The sequence below is a fragment of the Erpetoichthys calabaricus genome, chromosome 1 (assembly GCF_900747795.2).
Source record: "Erpetoichthys calabaricus chromosome 1, fErpCal1.3, whole genome shotgun sequence".
Classification (NCBI taxonomy): domain Eukaryota; kingdom Metazoa; phylum Chordata; class Cladistia; order Polypteriformes; family Polypteridae; genus Erpetoichthys; species Erpetoichthys calabaricus.
The window spans coordinates 43245641-43264410 of record NC_041394.2 but is presented as its reverse complement, the minus strand read 5'-3'; the positions used below and the strand labels follow the sequence as shown (position 1 = coordinate 43264410).

General features: G+C 41.9%; 1 protein-coding gene and 1 non-coding gene across 3 annotated transcripts in view; both read right to left on the bottom strand.

The window, feature by feature from the left end:
• The window catches only part of LOC114649277 (cytotoxic granule associated RNA binding protein TIA1), a 58440-nt gene extending 45434 nt beyond the window's left edge, over positions 1-13006 (bottom strand). For both annotated transcript variants that reach the window (XM_028798783.2, XM_028798790.2), the window contains exons 1-4: positions 12770-13006; positions 5025-5121; positions 4682-4780; positions 3491-3545 (exon numbers count right to left, since the gene is read on the bottom strand). In XM_028798783.2, coding sequence (XP_028654616.1) covers positions 3491-3545; positions 4682-4780; positions 5025-5121; positions 12770-12795 — 277 coding nt within the window. In that variant the 5' untranslated portion in view covers positions 12796-13006. The remainder of the gene's footprint in view (positions 1-3490; positions 3546-4681; positions 4781-5024; positions 5122-12769) is intronic.
• Positions 13007-13175: 169 nt separating this feature from the next.
• On the bottom strand, positions 13176-13246 carry trnag-ccc (transfer RNA glycine (anticodon CCC)). The gene has a single exon. It is a non-coding gene; the product is annotated as a tRNA-Gly (tRNA).
• Between the last annotated feature and the right edge of the window lie 5524 nt (positions 13247-18770).

Genomic DNA, 18770 nt, shown 5'->3' with positions numbered 1-18770 from the left:
TATTTTGCAGTTCCACTTATCAGGTAGGTGCGCAGATCCTCCATGATGCCGTATGCCGAAATTGAGGTAGGACAGAGAGTGCCCTCCATAGTTTTAAGAGCTGAGATGAAGGTTAACTTCACTTTTAGGGTCTAGGATATTTGTTACAGCCTGAGCTGATGTGTTCTGAGACAGAAAGAACTCTTAGAGGTGAATATGTTCAGGGTGGTACCCTACTGATTCAAACCAGGGGATATGTCAAACCAGGGGGAATGTACACTGCTTGCGGCAGCATAAGCATAACCCCTTTTAAAACTTCCTGGTATGCTTTCAGGCAGTATGATGCATTATCTAGTAATCACTGCTAAAATGTCATTAAGATTCAGCGGGTTGTTGTGAAGGGACTTAAGTGCAGTATGTGAAAAGGTGGAAAAGTTGCAGTTCTGCATAAAGATAACATCTGCCAATAAGTACTGGTCTTCAGTACCTGTAATTGTAATTATGTAAATTATATCTAATGATTCTTAAACCTTATATGTTTACAGATTGAAAACATGCATCATTACATCTGTAGCTTCTTCTACAGCATCTCTTAAAATAATTACAAAGCAAAAGCAAACTAGTATGCAAGACGCTAAATCCGGGAATTAAACAGAAAAGAAAGTGACCCACTTTTAAGGGCTCATTGCATCTGAGGAGAAGCCTGCTCTTCTGCCCAGGTTTGAAGGTGCCGAGTTATAACAAAAGAGTCAAATGTGGACCTTGCGTGCCTCGTCACCGCAAGGCAAAACATTTAAATCCAGAAACATTGTTATTTTTAAAAGGGAAACCGTTAACAACCAGTGCCGTTCACTAATAACATTTTTCTAAGGGAAAGCCTAATGCCGGTTAACCCCTTCACCGCCCTCTGCCGGATATATCCGGCACCGCTGTTTTAATGCTAACGCCATACTGCCGGAATTATCCGGCACATTTGCCTGTGGTTATATGAATGCCTGGCAAGTAGTATAACTGACGGTTTGGCGTGGGTATTATTACTACGTTGTATTTCGACAAGTCTGTGGTTGTTTTGGCCGGTCATGTGACGTGATTCGCATGTAACAGCTGTGAATATGGCGAAACGTAAACTGACTTCAAGTGAGGCTTTGCAGGCGATTTTGGACAGTTCTGATCATGATTGTAGCAGTTCTGAAGAAGATTTTAGTGACAGTGATGAGCAGCAACGTGCGCTGCATGATATTGTGAATGAAGACGCATCGGATGACGGCGCTGAGTGGGTGTATCCCCAGCATCTCAGCTGGGCTGCTGCCCGAGGTGAACTACCTTTTCTGCATTCGTTTGAGGGAACGTGTGGCTTTATTGTTGATGTAAACAATTACACTGCTGAGCAGTTTTATGAGCTGTTTGTGTCACCTGATTTGATCAGACATTTTGTTCATCAGACAAATCTGTATGCAGCACAGTTTATTGAGAAAAATCCCAATTTACCTCCACATTCCCGTGTTCGTGCTTGGTTTGACACTGATGAAAACGAAATGAAAAAATTCATTGGGATTTTGATGTTGATGGGAATAATCAGAAAACCAGATATTGAGATGTACTGGTCTACAGATCCTATGTATGCAACACATATTTTTGCAGCTGTCATGACACGTAACCGATTCTCTTTGCTGCTGAAATTCTTTCATTTGAATGACAACAGAAACGAGCCAGATAAGAAAGATCCAAACCGCGACCGCTTGTTCAAGCTACGTCCTTTGATTGATCATTTATTTGAAGCATTTCAGTTGCCCTACATGCCAGGACCGTCAGTTGCAGTTGATGAAAGTTTATTGTCGTGGAAGGGCCGCTTACAGTTTCGACAGTATCTACCATTGAAAAGGGCACGGTTTGGTATCAAGATGTTTTGCTTAGCTGAGAATTCAGGTTACATTTATAGATTTCGTGTATACACTGGCAACTTGCACAACATTTAGTGGTCAATACTGCTTGAATAAATGTAAAAAATGTAAAAAAAATGTAAAAAAGTAAAAAAACAAAAATTGTTCAGATTTCGCCTGGCTTGGGGAATATTTAGGGAGTTGGCGGTTAAAGGGTTAAATATAATTTAAATCGGTTAAATGATTCACAGTAAATACCTCGCATACAATTAGATCTGCCTACATAAAATTACCATACAGCCAACTGTTTACTCACCTATCACTATGTTGAGAAATATGTGGTCTCAGCTATCAGTGGTTTCATCAACTATAACATGTATTTTCTTGCCACGAATCATATGTTGTTCAAAGACACGTCAGAAATGAGTTTGACGAAGACTGCTCTCATTTTCTGGCAGTGCACCTCCTTGTTTACAATGCTAAAGAAAGGATGCATCTTCATCATTTTTCGAGCAGTATGTCTGACTCGCATAGCCACAAACTGGCGTCTTGCATCTGACGATTTTGTTGTTTCCACGGCTACCTGACGGGAAACACTTTTTGATCTTAGTTTCTCCTTGTTCTCGAGATGGGTTTTAGATTTGACATGGTCATTGCAAGTATCTTTTCGTGTCCAGTCTATGGTATGCTGGAAAAACTTTCAGAAAATTTGTCCAGATTTGTAAAAGTCTCCAGGATATTGTTGTGCCGTCAATTTTGCAGTTACCCCAACTACATCAAAAACTAAGAAACACAAGGTTATCTGATACTGCTCACTTTGACATTTGTCTCGTGCAGCTAGCTAATTCGTGTGATGCTCTGTGGATGAAAAGAACGTGTTCCATTAAAATTTAACATTTTCTTTGTGAATTGTGACATTTACTTAAAAAGTGCGACAAAAAAAGTATTTGGTGTCCAAGGATCCATTAACACCCAAGTATGTGGCAGTTTAAGGGTTAAGCGTTAATTCCGTCCGTGTTTTTCACATCGCGGAAATCATAGGGCCCTACACAAACCATAGTGTAACTGGTGCTCAGATAATCACAACACAGCTAAACAACATCAATAATTTGATTAGTTTATTTGGAAATTTGGGATGTGGAGATTTGGCTTAGTAACAACTACAAGGTTGATGATGGCTGGAAGCTCAGTGTTAAACTAGGTTGTACACATAAAAAAGTGATCTTGTAAAAACTATTTGTGACTGTTACAATCATTCTGATAATGTAACAAATTATTCAGTATTACTAGTAATGAAATAAGCACAGTGACCTTGAAAATATAAAATGACAGAAGGCCAAAATGTACAGCATTAACAAGACTAAAACGTGCCTAACTCCAGTGCAAGGTGGATATAAGTAAACACTACACAGACTGCAGCACTGACATTGGAGGCAACTTACTGTATAAAGCTAGTATTACAGACATACTTAAAGACTGAACAATTCATTGTTTAAGAAACTGTCAAATAAACCTTTTTAAACACATTTTCCATACAGCAATTTAAAAGTCAAAAAAGGTGCAGAAGTCATGAAGATGCAAATTGGCTTATGATGCAATATTCACTTTATTTTTTACATAGAGTTACTTACTACTTGTGTCTTTTTTCTGGCTACTTGGTGTTGTTGCCCAGTTCACTTTAACCTCCTATAAAATTAAACAAAAAAAGGAACAAAATGAAATACCCAAAAAAGTATGAAAAATACTGAGAACCAGTGGGGTGCATCCTATTAATCATGGCACTGCCTGAACAAATGCAGATGTGCAAGGAAATATATATATAGAAAAAATAAAATTCCAAATCATTTTTCCACACAAGTCATCTACGGATAATTCGATAAAAAAAAAATATAATCGGATGGAAAAAAGGTCTAAATAAGTAACTTACAAAAGTGTAAATACGAACGTGTTAAACTCCTCAATGGTCCTTCATTACCTGTTGAGGATAAAATATTTTAAAACTGAATGGGAATTACTGCAGTTTCTAAAAGACCTGACTATAATAGGCATCTGCATTATAAAAGGAAAAAAAAAATCCAGATAGCTAATTATTCAAGGGCAAGGATGCGCCTATCCAATTTAGTATTCATGTTTTAAAGCAAACAGCCTTTAAAATTTGCTTTTAATTTAGTGTGGCTAATGTGGTATTTAAATAGTGTGCTGTGATAGTTTACATTCCTGTCCTAACAATTTAAAAAATTACACTATCAAAGGAAACACACAATCTGGTATACTTTAGTTTTGGATAATCTGTAAATCAATTATTGAGTATTAGAATACTGTAAAAACTACCTTTAATGAAGGTTTTTTAATGGAAAAAAGAACGAACAATTCAAACAATGTTTGATTCTGATTTAAAAAAAAAAAAAAAAAAAAAAAAAAAACAGTACATCAAGCACAACATCTGACACTTGGTTGCTCAAAAAGAAACCATCAAGCAAAGACATAAAATATCAGCTACTCTATCAGAGTAACCACACATATAAATGATTTAAATAGAAAAAAATAAATCAAACCATTACAATATGTTAAGTGGAAATATTTAGCATCCCAATCATCTCATACCAAAATGCAGTTTGTTGCTCACCTGACATAGGCTAAATCCTAGTACTGCCATGTTCTCCAAACAAAGCTTCAGAAAGTGTGTTTTTAGAACAAATTGCTTTAGGTGCAATCCAACCCTTCATTTTATTGCCCCAATCTGCTTTCTAAACGAGCAGAGGGACACTAAACCCTCCAAAACCCAACAATCCCCAACTCACCCTTTAGATATGATAGCTTACCTTACCCATTATTTTACGCCCATTCATTGCAGCTAATGCAGCAGCAGCATGCCGATGCTCATAAAACTCTACAAAGCAGTATGGGTCATTACCAGCGGTCTGACAGAAAAGAAAAGAAAGTTAGTACTGCTGATCACCTTTGGACTGATATGACCCAGCATGGATGGCTTGTAAAGCATGCATTACAAGACAGTATTTTAAAAAAACACTACATACAGACGCAAATTAAAATTTACTTGAGAAGTAGAGAAGGAAAATAAAATTTTATTCTAACAAAATTACTGATTCTAAATACTAACATATTAAATCCTTACATCTAAATGTATACATAAAAAACACTTACATCTACAATCATTTTACAGCTTTTGCATGACCCAATCTGACTAAACAACTGCAAGATGAGAGCTTCAGTTACATCACGTGACAGATTCCCAACGTACCTGAAAGAGTAAATGAGAAGATGAAAAACAGACCAAATAAGGTGTCATTGCAAAGTTAATTTACTGATACAAATTATACCAATACACTGTTCCAATCAACCAAAAAATTTATATATCTATCACATTAGCAGAGATGGGCTTTAATATGATCTGGGAAATTACCAGATATAAGAATGGTGATTAACCATGAGGAGTCAATAATTTAAGTCTCTGGTAATATCCCCGGCCTAACTAATGACAATCTGCTTTGGGAAATCAGAACAATTTCATGGGTACAAACCACTGCAGTGAGTCTCATCCTCTGGGTGGAAAAATTAATTTTGTGAGAGAATAGCTTATAATAGAGCTGAGGTCAAAAGCATTTTTTTTTTTTTTTTTTTTGCAGTGTAAGGCCGGATTTATACTTCATGTAACACGACGCATGCTGCAACGGACGCTCCTGCTACACAAGCGTTGTACTGTTTATACTTGAGCATGTACTTTACGTAAATCTGGAGAAATCCACCAGGTGGCAGTGAGAGATATCACGGTGTAAACAGGTTTGGCTTCGCTGTGTTGTGAATTGCCTGGAACACCCATTAAATTCCGATGACACCTTACTGCAATATCTCTGAAAAGGATGTTTAATGATTAAATCCATCAGTCCAGGGATTTGTCCATTTCAGCTAGCATTGGGCACGAGTCTGAAACAATCCCTGGAGGAGGCACCAGCTCATCGCAAGGTGAATACAAGCACACACATACACGCTGGTGTCATTTTAGTGCAACTAAATCTGCATATCTTTGGAAAGAAACTGGAGCACATTGTGGAAACCCAGCAGGAAAACATGTAAACTCCAGGCAGGGAATATCAGCGATGTGACTCCCTGCTAGACAGCAGTGCTAACGCTCCGCCACCGTGTCACCCCCTTGTGTGTAATTAACAGTATTCATTATTGAAACGAAATTACCGATTTATCTGTAAAATGTAACATACATACTTCAATGTATTTCATCATGAAAGTGATATCAAGTATAAATCTGAGGATTCAAAATGTGCAGAAAGTTGGAATATCATACATTTAATGTGCTCAGTGTGGCGATCTATTGTTTGCCGCTGCTGTCAGTACCGGAGGAAGCCCTAGAAAAAAAGATGGCACAGAAGATGGTATGTGAGACTTTTAAAATGTATTGTGTCATTTCAATTGGGAATATGCAATGCTGGAATATAAAAGCACCAAGAATACATCTGTATGTCGGCATTTTGCTTCACCACTTCGAAACATTCAAACATCGAAGCGCGCACACCGATCTCATAGGATCTGCAAAGCGGCCTTCTGTCACATGTAGATAGTAACCAGAGACCCTGACGTCACATTCCAACTTTTAGCACACTGCGCCCCCTGACTTTTTGCTGGTGCAGCAACTTGCGCACGCGTCTCGTTAATTTCTGAAGACCTGCTCAGAGGATGCATCAAATGAACGCTGGAAACGCGTGGCAGCCATGATGCGGGCGCGTACGTGTTATGAGCATGAAGTATAAATGAGCCCTAAGGCCATCACTAAAGTTAAACCATTTCTACCTCTTAATGATCTGCAAAAGCCTATTCATGTTTAGACCACTAGATGTCCCTCTATAATGTTTGGCACTCATCTCTGTCCCAACTAAAACCAAATCAAAATACTGCTTGTCCAGGACTTGAGAAGCACACACACCCACAGAAAAAAAAACCTTTATCCATGTTAGTTTCTCTTCACAGGATCCCTGTAAAAGAGAGGATGGATTTTAAGGTTGCATTGTTTCTATTCAAAAAACACATTGGTCTGCTACTGCCTATCTTGATGATCTCCTCTGCCCCTACACCCAGATCTTCGAATCCATTATTATTGTCTCTTCCACACGCACACACACTTGAAGCTGCTGGGTGATTGTTGATTATTTTAAATTAGTAAAATGCATTCACTTGCTTTAGGTCACACTGACAGCCTAGCTTAACTCTAGCAGTAACTATTTTACTTTCTTACTGTATACTATTTTTATGTCTGTTAACTGTAAGGTATTACTCTTAGCTGTGAATTACTTTTCCCTTTTTATTTTATGCTTTATTTAATAATTTTCTTTACGGTTTATTGTATTGTTGTAAAGCACTTTGGTCAACTTTTAGTCGTTTTGAAAGTACTATATAAATTGACTTACCTATAGAACCTACACTGGCTACAAGGTTAATGTAAAAACCTAAAGTACTAGTACACAAACATTCATCCATACATACATCCATCCATTTTCCAACCCACTGAATTGAAACACAGGGTCACGGGGGTCTGCTTGAGCCAATCCCAGCCAACACAGGGCACAAGGCAGGAACCAATCCCAGGCAGGGTGCCAACCCACCGCAGGACACACACAAACCAAGGCCAATTTAGAATCGCCAATCCACCTAACCTGCATGTCTTTGGACTGTGGGAGGAAACCGGAGTGCCCGGAGGAAACCCACACAAACACAGGGAGAACATGCAAACTCCACGCAGGGAGGACCCAGGAAGCGAACCCGGGTCTCCAAACTGCGAGGCAGCAGCGCTACCACTGCGCCACCGTGCCGCCCAGTACACAAACAAGTTATTGAATTAATGGCAAAAAGAATAAGATTGCATACTTAAAAAGTGTGTCACGTGCTTGCTCACTTTCAGATCAGGGTAGCCAGGTCAAGGGGTAATCCCACAATTTTTAAGGGGAACAAAAACATAACACATGGGGATTTCTTAAAACCTACAGTAAGGTAATTCACATAAAATACCAAGAAATAAGCTATCATACCGTCCACATTTTCTGTATGCTTGATGAAACCATCATCCAACAATAACCAACTGAACAGCCACATGTAATTGCTCCACCAACTCATTTCAAAGCTCATAAGTAATTGGTTAAGGGACAAAATTGAGATTGATGGCCCATCTGAGAGTGACACGCTTGCCCCACCCTAGCCAATACTCAACCTGTTAATTTAAAGAAAGTCAGTTCCAGCCAATCACAAATGCAAATCTAGATCTTGTATTAGCTTGCAGAGTTCTGTGAAGTTGCTCGCATAGTTTTGCAAGATCAGAATCGAATCTTTTGAATATATTTCAATAAAACAATTACCATTTGTAAAGACAACTCCCAAAGCACCAAGCCACAGGCAGAAATTGAGCAGTAAATGGAGAACACAAGTTTACAGGTAGTGTCTTTATTTGAATCAATACCTTTTACTTTTCTAAGATTTTTGGCTTTTAAATGAAACCGATTAAATACTACATTAAATATATTTTGAACACACTATATGAGTTGTTTAATTTAAAATTAAACTGTTCATAGCAGAAACCATAACACTGCTCTTTACATGTTTAGCATTATGTTTACATATTATGAGCAATTTTACATGCATTAAGTTCATTAAACATCATTAAAGAATGCCTTCACTGTGTTTTTACACTAGTCATTCATGCAATGTAAGAGACGCCATTATTTCATCAACAGCATACAAGAATGCACACTGAAAGTCGGAAGACTTTTTTTTTTATATATAAATTTACAACATTTAGTCAGCTTTGGCGACATTAACTGTCGTCTCATTTCCTCAACCACTCAAGGCGGAGTGGTGGCTCTGAGGCTAGGGATCTGCACTGGCAATCGTAAGGTTGCCGGTTCGAATCCCGTAAATGCCAAAAGGGACTCTGCTCTGTTGGGCCCTTAAGCAAGGCCCTTAACCTGCAATTGCTAAGCGCTTTGAGTAGTGAGAAAAGCGCTATATAAATGCAAAAAATTATTTAAAAAAAAAAAAATGTATTAACCACTCTTCCTTGCGAGAGTCACAGCTGCAGTAGGCCAAGCAGGTCAACTCTGCCTTTCCTGCCTCCAGCTACAGGTTTTAGTTCTTACTAGGCCCCCCCCAGGCTTTCCTTCCAATGTGTCCTTGGGTCTGCTGTGGGGACTCCACCCAAATGGGGTGTGCCCAAAGCAGCTCTTGGTGGAGCCACTCAGGGGGCATCCTTAATACATACCCAAACCACTTCAACTGGCACATCTCAATCCGGAGGAGCAGAGACTCAGCTCTGAAACTAACCCAAATCACCGAGTTTCTCACCCTATCACAGAGCATCAACCCAACCTCCCTGCCAAGAAACGATTTTAGCCACTTGTACATAGGACTAGGGTTGTCAAACATACTAAAATATTGATAAATAGCAAATTTAACATTTTAAAACTACTTCAGCACTCATTTTTCATGGTTCACCATGGCTAGAGCTGCAGCCTGATTTCTACCCACTCACAGGTGTTAATAATATGGCAACTCAATTGGTAAAGTGTCTTTGCGGCGAATGGGCAAACCACAGGATAACCTGAAAACCTGTATGCAAGATTACACAATACTGCAGAATACCAAACAAAGAGGCTAACACAATTAAGTCAAAGGCTTACAGGCAGCAATGGTTGAAGCCCATATGGAGCCCTAAGTGGGGGTTTAGGCTGGATGGGCACATGCCACTTAAGTTACATCAGCATCACTCCTTGACATCCTGAGCATGCCACCCGTAACTTACCTAAGCAGTGTCCCCAGATGACAGCACCCTTGGCAGTCACCGAATAAGTAGACCAGCTCTGCTTAAAGGACCATCACGCATGTCAAAACAAAGAATTTTGACGGATATCTTGTTTCCAAATATAAACCTGCAAACCGTTATGTTTTAAAGCAGGGAGGAGAATTTTTTTCTACATGTCAAAACTTTTTTTTTGTCATCAGTTAAATGATCAGTTATTTTACCTGTGGGAGTTTTACTCTGCTGTTCATCTAGGGGCAAAAGTCAGGGCTCTTTCGATTTTTAAACAGTTGCCAAAAAGTGTTCTGCTGTAGTGCGTTGTTTTAGTATGTACAACTTTGAAGTTACATTTTAAAACATTATACAATGTAAGGTGGTATAACTTTCAGTGCTCAACTTCATAAACAGCGTTGTGACTCCTCAGTGAGTTCCTATACTTTCATTTGTGCCATTGTATGTTGGCATACTAGTCTTTCTGGCAAAAAATTGGAAGTTACAAAGACAATGCAGTTTATTTACACAAAGATTCAATGTGCACCATTTGCATTCTTGCCAAGTTATTAAAGCGTGTTACTTTTCTGAACAACTGTTTACAAAAGATTGCAATACTAAAATTTAATGACATTAGTAAATTTCACTTATTGCCTCAGTGACAATGTTTCATTAATGTTAAAAAGGGACTGGTTTTAAAACTTTACTACTGTTGACAGAACTTTACCATTGTCTTTACAAAAGACTGCACTAAAAGAATCTGCATTAGGTGCCAAAACGTTTTCTTTCATCAACGTAAAGACAAACATAATTGTAATTTAAGCTTATTAGATAGCATAACATATTGCATTGGGCATCAAAAATGGTACCAAATTTCAATAGTTCTCTTGGTATTGAAGCAAGTTAAGACATTTTTTCCATTGTGACAACCACATTATTTTGGCCATTACCCAAAGCACATGATTATAGGCAAGGATAGGGATGTAGATCGATAACCAAGAGTTTTTTTTTTTTTTGTCTTTAGCCTCAACTACCATTTCACCACAAAAGACAGGTACATTGCCCACAGAACAGCTGCCACCATTCCAATCACTGCTCTCACAGTCCCTTTTACTGTCACTCATTAGCAAGATCCCAAGACTCTTGAACTCCTCTACTAGGTACGGTTTCCCAAAACATCCCCAGGAGAGAAGATTCCACTGTTCACAGAGTTAATGCTGGAGTCAAACTGGGATGTGCTTATTCTAATCCCAGCCACTTCACACTTGTCAGTAAACCTTTATGTGGTGATGGAGCCTTTGCACCTCACTGCTAGCTAGAGTTAGACCTTCTGGAGATTTGTGCTCCCTGTAGTGTCTCACTTGGCAAACAGGTTTGGACAAAGAATGGTTCATAACGACCCTCACAAAGATACAAGTTGTGTACCCTGCCCGAGACAGGGTTGATGAGACCCAATTCTGGAGCCAGACCTAGCAGTGGCATCCATCAGCGGAAACTTGGTGTACGGACAACTCACATAACCCAGATGGGCTCAACTAGAAATGGAAATGTTGTGCCTTCTTGTGGGCTCACCACCCCTAAGACGAAGGTCAGGTGCGATGACAGTATAGTGGCAGGCATAGGCAGGAAAGACCTAGATGTCCAACACTTTAGCAGTAATTTACTTGTCCAAGTGACAAAACCTCTCTTTACAATAGGTCAACGCTAAAATATTTTTAAAACAGTTTACTAAGCATTTAAATAACACCTATTTTTTTTTTCTAGAATGAGGGAATTTTCTGAAAATGGGGGTTGGGGATTGGCTTGCTGACTGAAGGTTTCTGACTGTAGTCTCTAGCTAGCCTGTTACTACAAAAGGTTTTGGCTGGGTTTGAACGTTAACCAATCCGTCTGGCGTATGAAAACCATTGGATTTCTTACTATACTTCAGTGCCATCTAAATACTTGGTACAGACCGCGGCACCATCACTTCGTGTCAAATAAAACAACCTCCCCATTCGGAATACAATTCACCAATCAACGCAGTCACCTTAAATGTATTCATATTAATTATATAGCTGCATAAAAATCTATCGATGTCAAGTTCATTTATTCATGGCTCTATATGGTATTTCGGGATTATATTCATTATCGACATTACCAAATTTCCGTTTCGATTATGTTCGACGATTTAAAGTCAGAATGTTTAATAAAAAATCCTTCCCGCCAGTGCCACAACAAAAAGTATACGATTTGTGTCGCTGTTACAAGTGTTCAACAGTACGTGGCTGGAAACTGACTTTACCACCTTTGGAGCGCTGCAACGTTATGTCATCACAAGAATCGATCGACCTTCTTCATGACTAAATTAACATCTTACGGGAAAAATATTCACGTGAACAGCTCCTTGAAAACAATGCTTAAGAAGAAAAACAGGCGGTGGGCGCAAATGGTGCGGAGTTTGTCTCTTGTAACGTTGATATATGAATGATGGGCAAAGAAGCATGGCAAACTTTTCTCCCCTGACATTAACATGGATACTTCAACCTGCAATATTGGCCAAAAATCGGTGATCAGGCAGGCGTGGGCCTAAAGGCCGCTTCGTTGACTTACGGCAGACGATAACCGCGCGCGTGGCACTAGGACGCTCCGGCCTAGCCGAATGGGCCTCAAAGAAAATAAAGGGGCAAAAAATGCATGAGCCCGTTCAGGATTGCGTCGTCAATCGCGTAACTATCACCAAACTGAAATATTTTATAAAACACAGACTATAATCATATATTTAAAATATTAAGGCACCTTTTTCAGTGTAGCCCCGGTCAACCATTAGTCACGTCATCAAGTCAAAACCAACCCGAAACTCTGCCGCCATATTCGAGAAATTAACAAAATGACTGGTGAAAACTTTCAGTTTGTAATCCACCATTAAAATGTGCCTGGGTGCAGGAATTAAAGCAAAGTTTGCAGTCTGACACACCTTAGGAACTTTAAAACCTCATTACTATAAAACAAGAAAAGCCCGTGCCTAAAATTAAAGATACGCATTACTTTCAACCTGGTTAATTAGAACATAAAAAAACACAACCAAGCACAACAGAAGACTAGAATGTACTGTAAAACTCACAGAGTCTTGGGCTGCTCGTCGTCCATCGTTGTTCAAGAACTGTTACACACTATCGCTTGCGCTCCTGTACACAACACTAAAATGTTACTTTAACAATGTATCACTTTAGGTTAACAGCTTACATTAAACGATTACAGTGAATAAAATCTACAACTACGCTAACAGTTCGTTACGCCGCTTGTCTCTCACAAACAAAAGAACAGCGACATAAAATGGCGACTATGTGGGAACGGATATACTAGTGCGCGTGCGCAGTGACGTAATGGGCGGGGCTTCCTAGTAATTTGCAAGTTGCTCTATTTTCATTCCTTCGTCTTTTGCGCCTGTTGGCTTAAAACTCGATGACATGTAATGCGCGGCACAGTGAATGTTTGTCTTAAACAAAGTCTCTTTTTTAAAAGAGTGGTGCGCCGCCCGGGAATCGAACCCGGGTCGCAAGAATGGGAATCTTGCATGATACCACTACACCAGCGGCGCTCGTGTGTAGATTGTTTGAGCATTTCTCTTATTGTATCTCGGTATTTTAGACTCACAAAATACATTACAGAATTGTGTTGTGAAATCGCTTAAGTGTTTTACCACTTAGGTTTAGGTTAAGTCTCTTAGATAATTACTGACATTAAATTGTAGAGCCGCTGGGTCAGGACTTGAGAGGGACTAGTATCTTTCAGTGTGAGGGATACGTTAACTCAGATGGCTGCAGACTGTCTGAGGGGTCGGGAATACATGCAGAAGCCGGCAATAAAGACAGCCGGGACGGCTTTAGAGTCTTATGCCCTTGATCCTTTCTAATAATTATAACACCCCGACATGGTTTAACACGTTATTTTAACACGCTCGAAACCCCCAAGACCCTCCCACACACGCACACACAAATTAAAGTTTTGTGCCAAAGTGTTCTTGGAAGCCCAAAGGGGTAAAAACTAAGGGCACATCCACTGTGAAACTAATGCAGCTTGATGAAACTTAAAGGCCCGTAATCCTGGAGGGGCCCAAGAAGTGACTTTAGTGACACATTGCTTAAAAGGTTGGCTGTAAAACAACTGTAAAAGAAAGGTTTTTAAATAATAATAAAACATCAAGTCACACTACCAAAAGGTAGTCATCAGACATGCCCTATACTGTATGTCAGAAGAGGAGAGGGTGAGGTTGTCTGTGCTGTCAGAACAAATGACATGACAAAGTCTAAATATTCCATCCAAAAAGGCTGTCAAACATTCTCCTCCAGACTTAATCTGAATATCAAACAAATTAACTGAAGAGGAAGCTAGTATATATATATATATATATATATATATATATATATATATATATATAGTGATAGATTAAGGGTCTCCGTGACCCCTTGAACCCTCTGACTCGACTCCAGACACCAGGTAAAAGTCCAATTATAAATATTTATTGGGACAATAACGTGCACAAAGCACCCTCCTCAATACTCAATAATAAACAAACAATCAATAATCAATAATCAATCCTCCACACTCCCAGACACTTTGCCACCCTTCCTCCCAGCTCAGCTCAGTGTACTGGGCTTCCCAGAGTCCTTTTATACACCCTGACCCGGAGGTGTTCCCGTTCAACAGTCCACAGTTCCTTTTCCCTTCCGGGTCAGGGTAAACAGTCCTTTTCTTCAACCCGGGAGCACGTCGTTTCTTCCTGTCACGTGACCGTGACGTACTCCCGGGTTATAGGGCACATGCGAGCCTACGAGCCCCCCTACAGCGACGCCTGGTGGCCCCCAAGGTATCCAGCAGGGCTGTGTATAAAAACTACATAGTCCATGAGGCCCTGCTGGAACTCGGGGCATGTCCACGCTGCTGGGAGAGCTCCTCCTGGTGGCCTGGGGGTGAGGGCCGGAGAAAGAAGCCGGCAATCCACCACAATATATATATACAGTGGAACCTCTAGATACGAGTTTAATTCGTTCCAGAACTGAGCTTGTATAGCGAATTTCTCGTATCTAGAACAAACTTCCCCATTGAAAATAATGGAAATCCAGTTAATCCGTTCTGCACCCCAAATATATTAACATAAAAATCAATTTTCCTAACAAATAACACTGATAAATTATATATACTGTAGTCTACCTTTAATAAATAACACTGGTAAATAATATAACTGATTATTAAAAGAATCAAAACAGGTGTCCAAAGTGCAGTAGAGCATTCAATAAATCTTTAAATAAATAATCCTTAAAACAGTTGTGAAGTGGAGATTTAAAATACACAAGAATAATAATCCTTTAACACGAGGTTAAAACGTCAAAAGGATGCCATCTTTAAAAAACAGATGACAATCCCCGGTGCTTCTTCTCTGTTAGCGTCTCACCTGCGGGCTCTGCAACAGGCGAGACACTCTTAATGCAGCTGACCTTCTCTACACCGTCCTGCTTCAGCTGTTTGGCTCGCCTGTTCAGCTGCCTGCCTGCCTGCCTGCCCCCCCCCCCCCCCTCTCTCTCTCTCTCTCTCTCTCTCTTTTCTTTTCTTTTACTTTTTCTCCCCCTTAACCGGCTCGCGCTTCTCTATATATGCGGGGAGGACATGGCAGCTGCAGCCCATCAGCCACAGGAACAATCATGGATGTGGGCAGTTTCCCACCTGTGCACTTAAAGTGAGAAACGCAGACACCGCAGATCGTGGCTCGCAACTGCTACCACGCCCCCTCGCTAAGCCGCGAGCTATACCCACACCCTGGCTCGTGGCTCGTTACGCGAGCCAATGCTCGTATTTAGATCTGAATTTTTCGCTCATACTTTCCTCGTATTTTGAATTTCTCGTATACAGAGGTGATCGTATCTCGAGGTTCCACTGTATATATATACTAGCCTTGGGGCGGCACGGTGGCGCAGTGGGTAGCGCTGCTGCCTCGCAGTTGGGAGATCTGGGGACCTGGGTTCGCTTCCTGGGTCCTCCCGGCGTTGAATTTGCATGTTCTCCCCGTGTCTGCGTGGGTTTCCTCCCACAGTCCAAAGACATGCAGGTTAGGTGGATTGGCGATTCTAAATTGGCCCTAGTGTGTGCTTGGTGTGTGAGTGTGTTTGTGTGTGTCCTGCGGTCGGTTGGCACCCTGCCCGGGATTGTTTCCTGCCTTGTGCCCTGTGTTGGCTGGGATTGGCTCCAGCAGACCCCCGTGACCCTGTGTTCGGATTCAGCGGGTTGGAAAATGGATGGATGGATACTAGCCATGTGCGCCCAACTACGTTGCGCGTGTTAAAGTTGTCTGTGAAGGGCTCCCTGTTTAAACGCGGCTGCCAGTCGTGAACTGGGCCCTTCGTCGCACAGCATTATGATTTTTTATAAGGGAAACAAAATTAAAAAACAAAACCCTTGGACATTGATTCGACAATAGTATATATATTAATAATTAATAATAATAATTATTATTATTAATTATATAATTATTAATAAGGGCGGCACGGTGGCACAGTGGGTAGCGCTGCTGCCTCGCAGTTGGGAGATCTGGGGACCTGGGTTCGCTTCCTGGGTCCTCCCTGCGTGGAGTTTGCATGTTCTCCCCGTGTCTGCGTGGGTTTCCTCCGGGCGCTCCGGTTTCCTCCCACAGTCCAAAGACATGCTGGTTAGGTGGATTGGCGATTCTAAATTGGCCCTAGTGTGTGCTTGGTGTTTGTGTGTGTCCTGTGGTGGGTTGGCACCCTTCCCAGGATTGGTTCCTGCCTTGTGCCCTGTGTTGGCTGGGATTGGCTCCAGCAGACCCCCGTGACCCTGTGTTCGGATTCAGCGGGTTGGGTAATGGATGGATGGATAATTATTAATAATAGTATATATAACATCCATAGTAGTTCCAGCGCCGCCGAGAGTGGCAGCCTTTTTTCAGCAGCTCCATGTATGACTGTATGTGTATGTGTACTTTTCTACTTTTATTTTTCTATTTTTATTTATTGATTACTCTATGTGAATTTCCCCTTGGGATTAATAAAGTATCTATCTATCTCTATCTATCTATCTCAATAGGAACGGCCTACTCGAATCACTGTCCAAATAGTAATTATGTGGTGGTGGAGGAGCATTTCTGCTTTTCTCCGTTCACAGTCTGTCTTGTTTTCATGACGCTGTCGTTTCCTCTCATGATCTCTTCTCAACCTTTCTCCAATCTCGCAGGTTGCTTTGTGGCAATCCAAAGAGTAAGGAAGAACCAATGCTTCTTTCTTGAACTCCAAAGGCCGACTGATGGAAAATCACAGAAGTGTGCCCAACTTATATACTCTGACTGCCAACTCCAAGAAGTGGGTGAACATTCGATTTGGACGAAGTGCTGCCAACGACGGTCAATAGTAACACAAAAAACCACAGTCTCGACAATGAAGCAGGTGTCAACGCCAGATCTAAACACAAAACACGGTGTCGACGCCAGATCTAAACACAAAGAGTGCTATTGACAGTGTTTGTAAACAAAAGTAACAATCAAGGTGTTGTGTATTCAGCCAGTACAAAATCCTCTTTAATCACCACACTCCAACCTCATCCAACGATCTTCCCCCTCACTTTCTCTCCTCCGCCATCACTCCTGCCCTCTACCGAACACAGCAGGAACACCACACAAGGCAGTGAATTCGCGGACAAACAAAGATCAAGATCCAAATGAAGATTATATATAAAGATATATATATATGTACCCCTCCTTGAACCGCCACCTTATCGTGGTGGAGGGGTTTGCGTATTCCAATGATCCTAGGAGCTCTGTTCTCCGGGGCTTTATGCCCCTGGTAGGGCCACCCAAGGCAAACTAGTCCTAGGTGAGGGATGAGACAAAGTGCGGTTCAGCAGACCTTCTATGATGAATAAAATATTTGGACAGCGTTTTCCCTTGCCCGGACGCAGGTCACCGGGGCCCCCCTCTGGAGCCAGGCCTGGAGGTGGGGCTCAATGGCGAGCGCCTGGTGGCCGGGCTTGCACCCATGGGGCTCGGCCAGGCACAGCCCAAAGAGGCAACGTGGGTCCCCCTTCCCATGGGCTAACCACCTATGGGAGGGGCCAAGGAGGTCAGGTGCAGTGTGAGTTGGGTGGTGACCGAAGGCAGGGACCTTGGCGGTCCGATCCTCGGCTACAGAAGCTGGCTCTTGGGACGTGGAATGTCACCTATCTGAAGGGGGAGGAGCCTGAGCTAGTGTGCGAGGTCGAGAGGTTCCGGCTAGATATAGTCGGGCTCACCTCAACACACAGCTTGGACTCTGGAACCAATCTCCTTGAGAGGGGCTGGACTCTCTACCACTCTGGAGTTGCCCCTGGTGAGAGGCGCTGAGCGGGTGTGGGCATACTTATTGCCCCCCGACTCAGAGCCTGTACATTGGGGTTTACCCCGGTGGACAAGAGGGTAGTCTCCCTCTGCCTTCGGGTGGGGGGACGGGTCCTAACTGTTGTTTGTGCGTATGCACCGAACAGCAGTTTGGAGTTCCCACCCTTTTTGGAGTCCCTGGAGGGGGTGCTAGAGGGTATACCTTCTGGGGACTCCCTCGTACTGCTGGGAGACTTCAGTGCTCACGTGGGCAATGACAGTGAAACCTGGAAGGACGTGATCGGGAGGAATGTCCCCCCCCCGATCTGAACCCGAGCGGTGTTTTGTTATTGGACTTCTGTGCTCATCACGGATTGTCCATAACGAACACCATGTTCAAGCATAGGGGTGTTCATATGTGCCGTCGGACTTGCGGCCACATGTCTTGGACACTTGGGTGAAGAGAGGGGCGGAGCTGTCAACTGATAACCAAACGTGTTGTGAGGGTCTGCTGGGAATGTCTGGCAGATTCCCCTGTCAGAAGTAGCTTCAACTCCCACCTCCGGCAGAACTTCGACCACGTCCAGAGGGAGGTGGGGGACATTGAGTCCGAATGGGCCATGTTCCGTGCCTCTATTGTTGAGGTGGCTGACTGGAGCTGTGGCTGTAAGGTGTTCGGTGTCTGTCGTGGCGGCAATCCCCGAACCCGTTGGTGGACACCAGCGGTTAGGGATGTTGTCAAGCTGAAGAAGGAGTCCTACTGGAC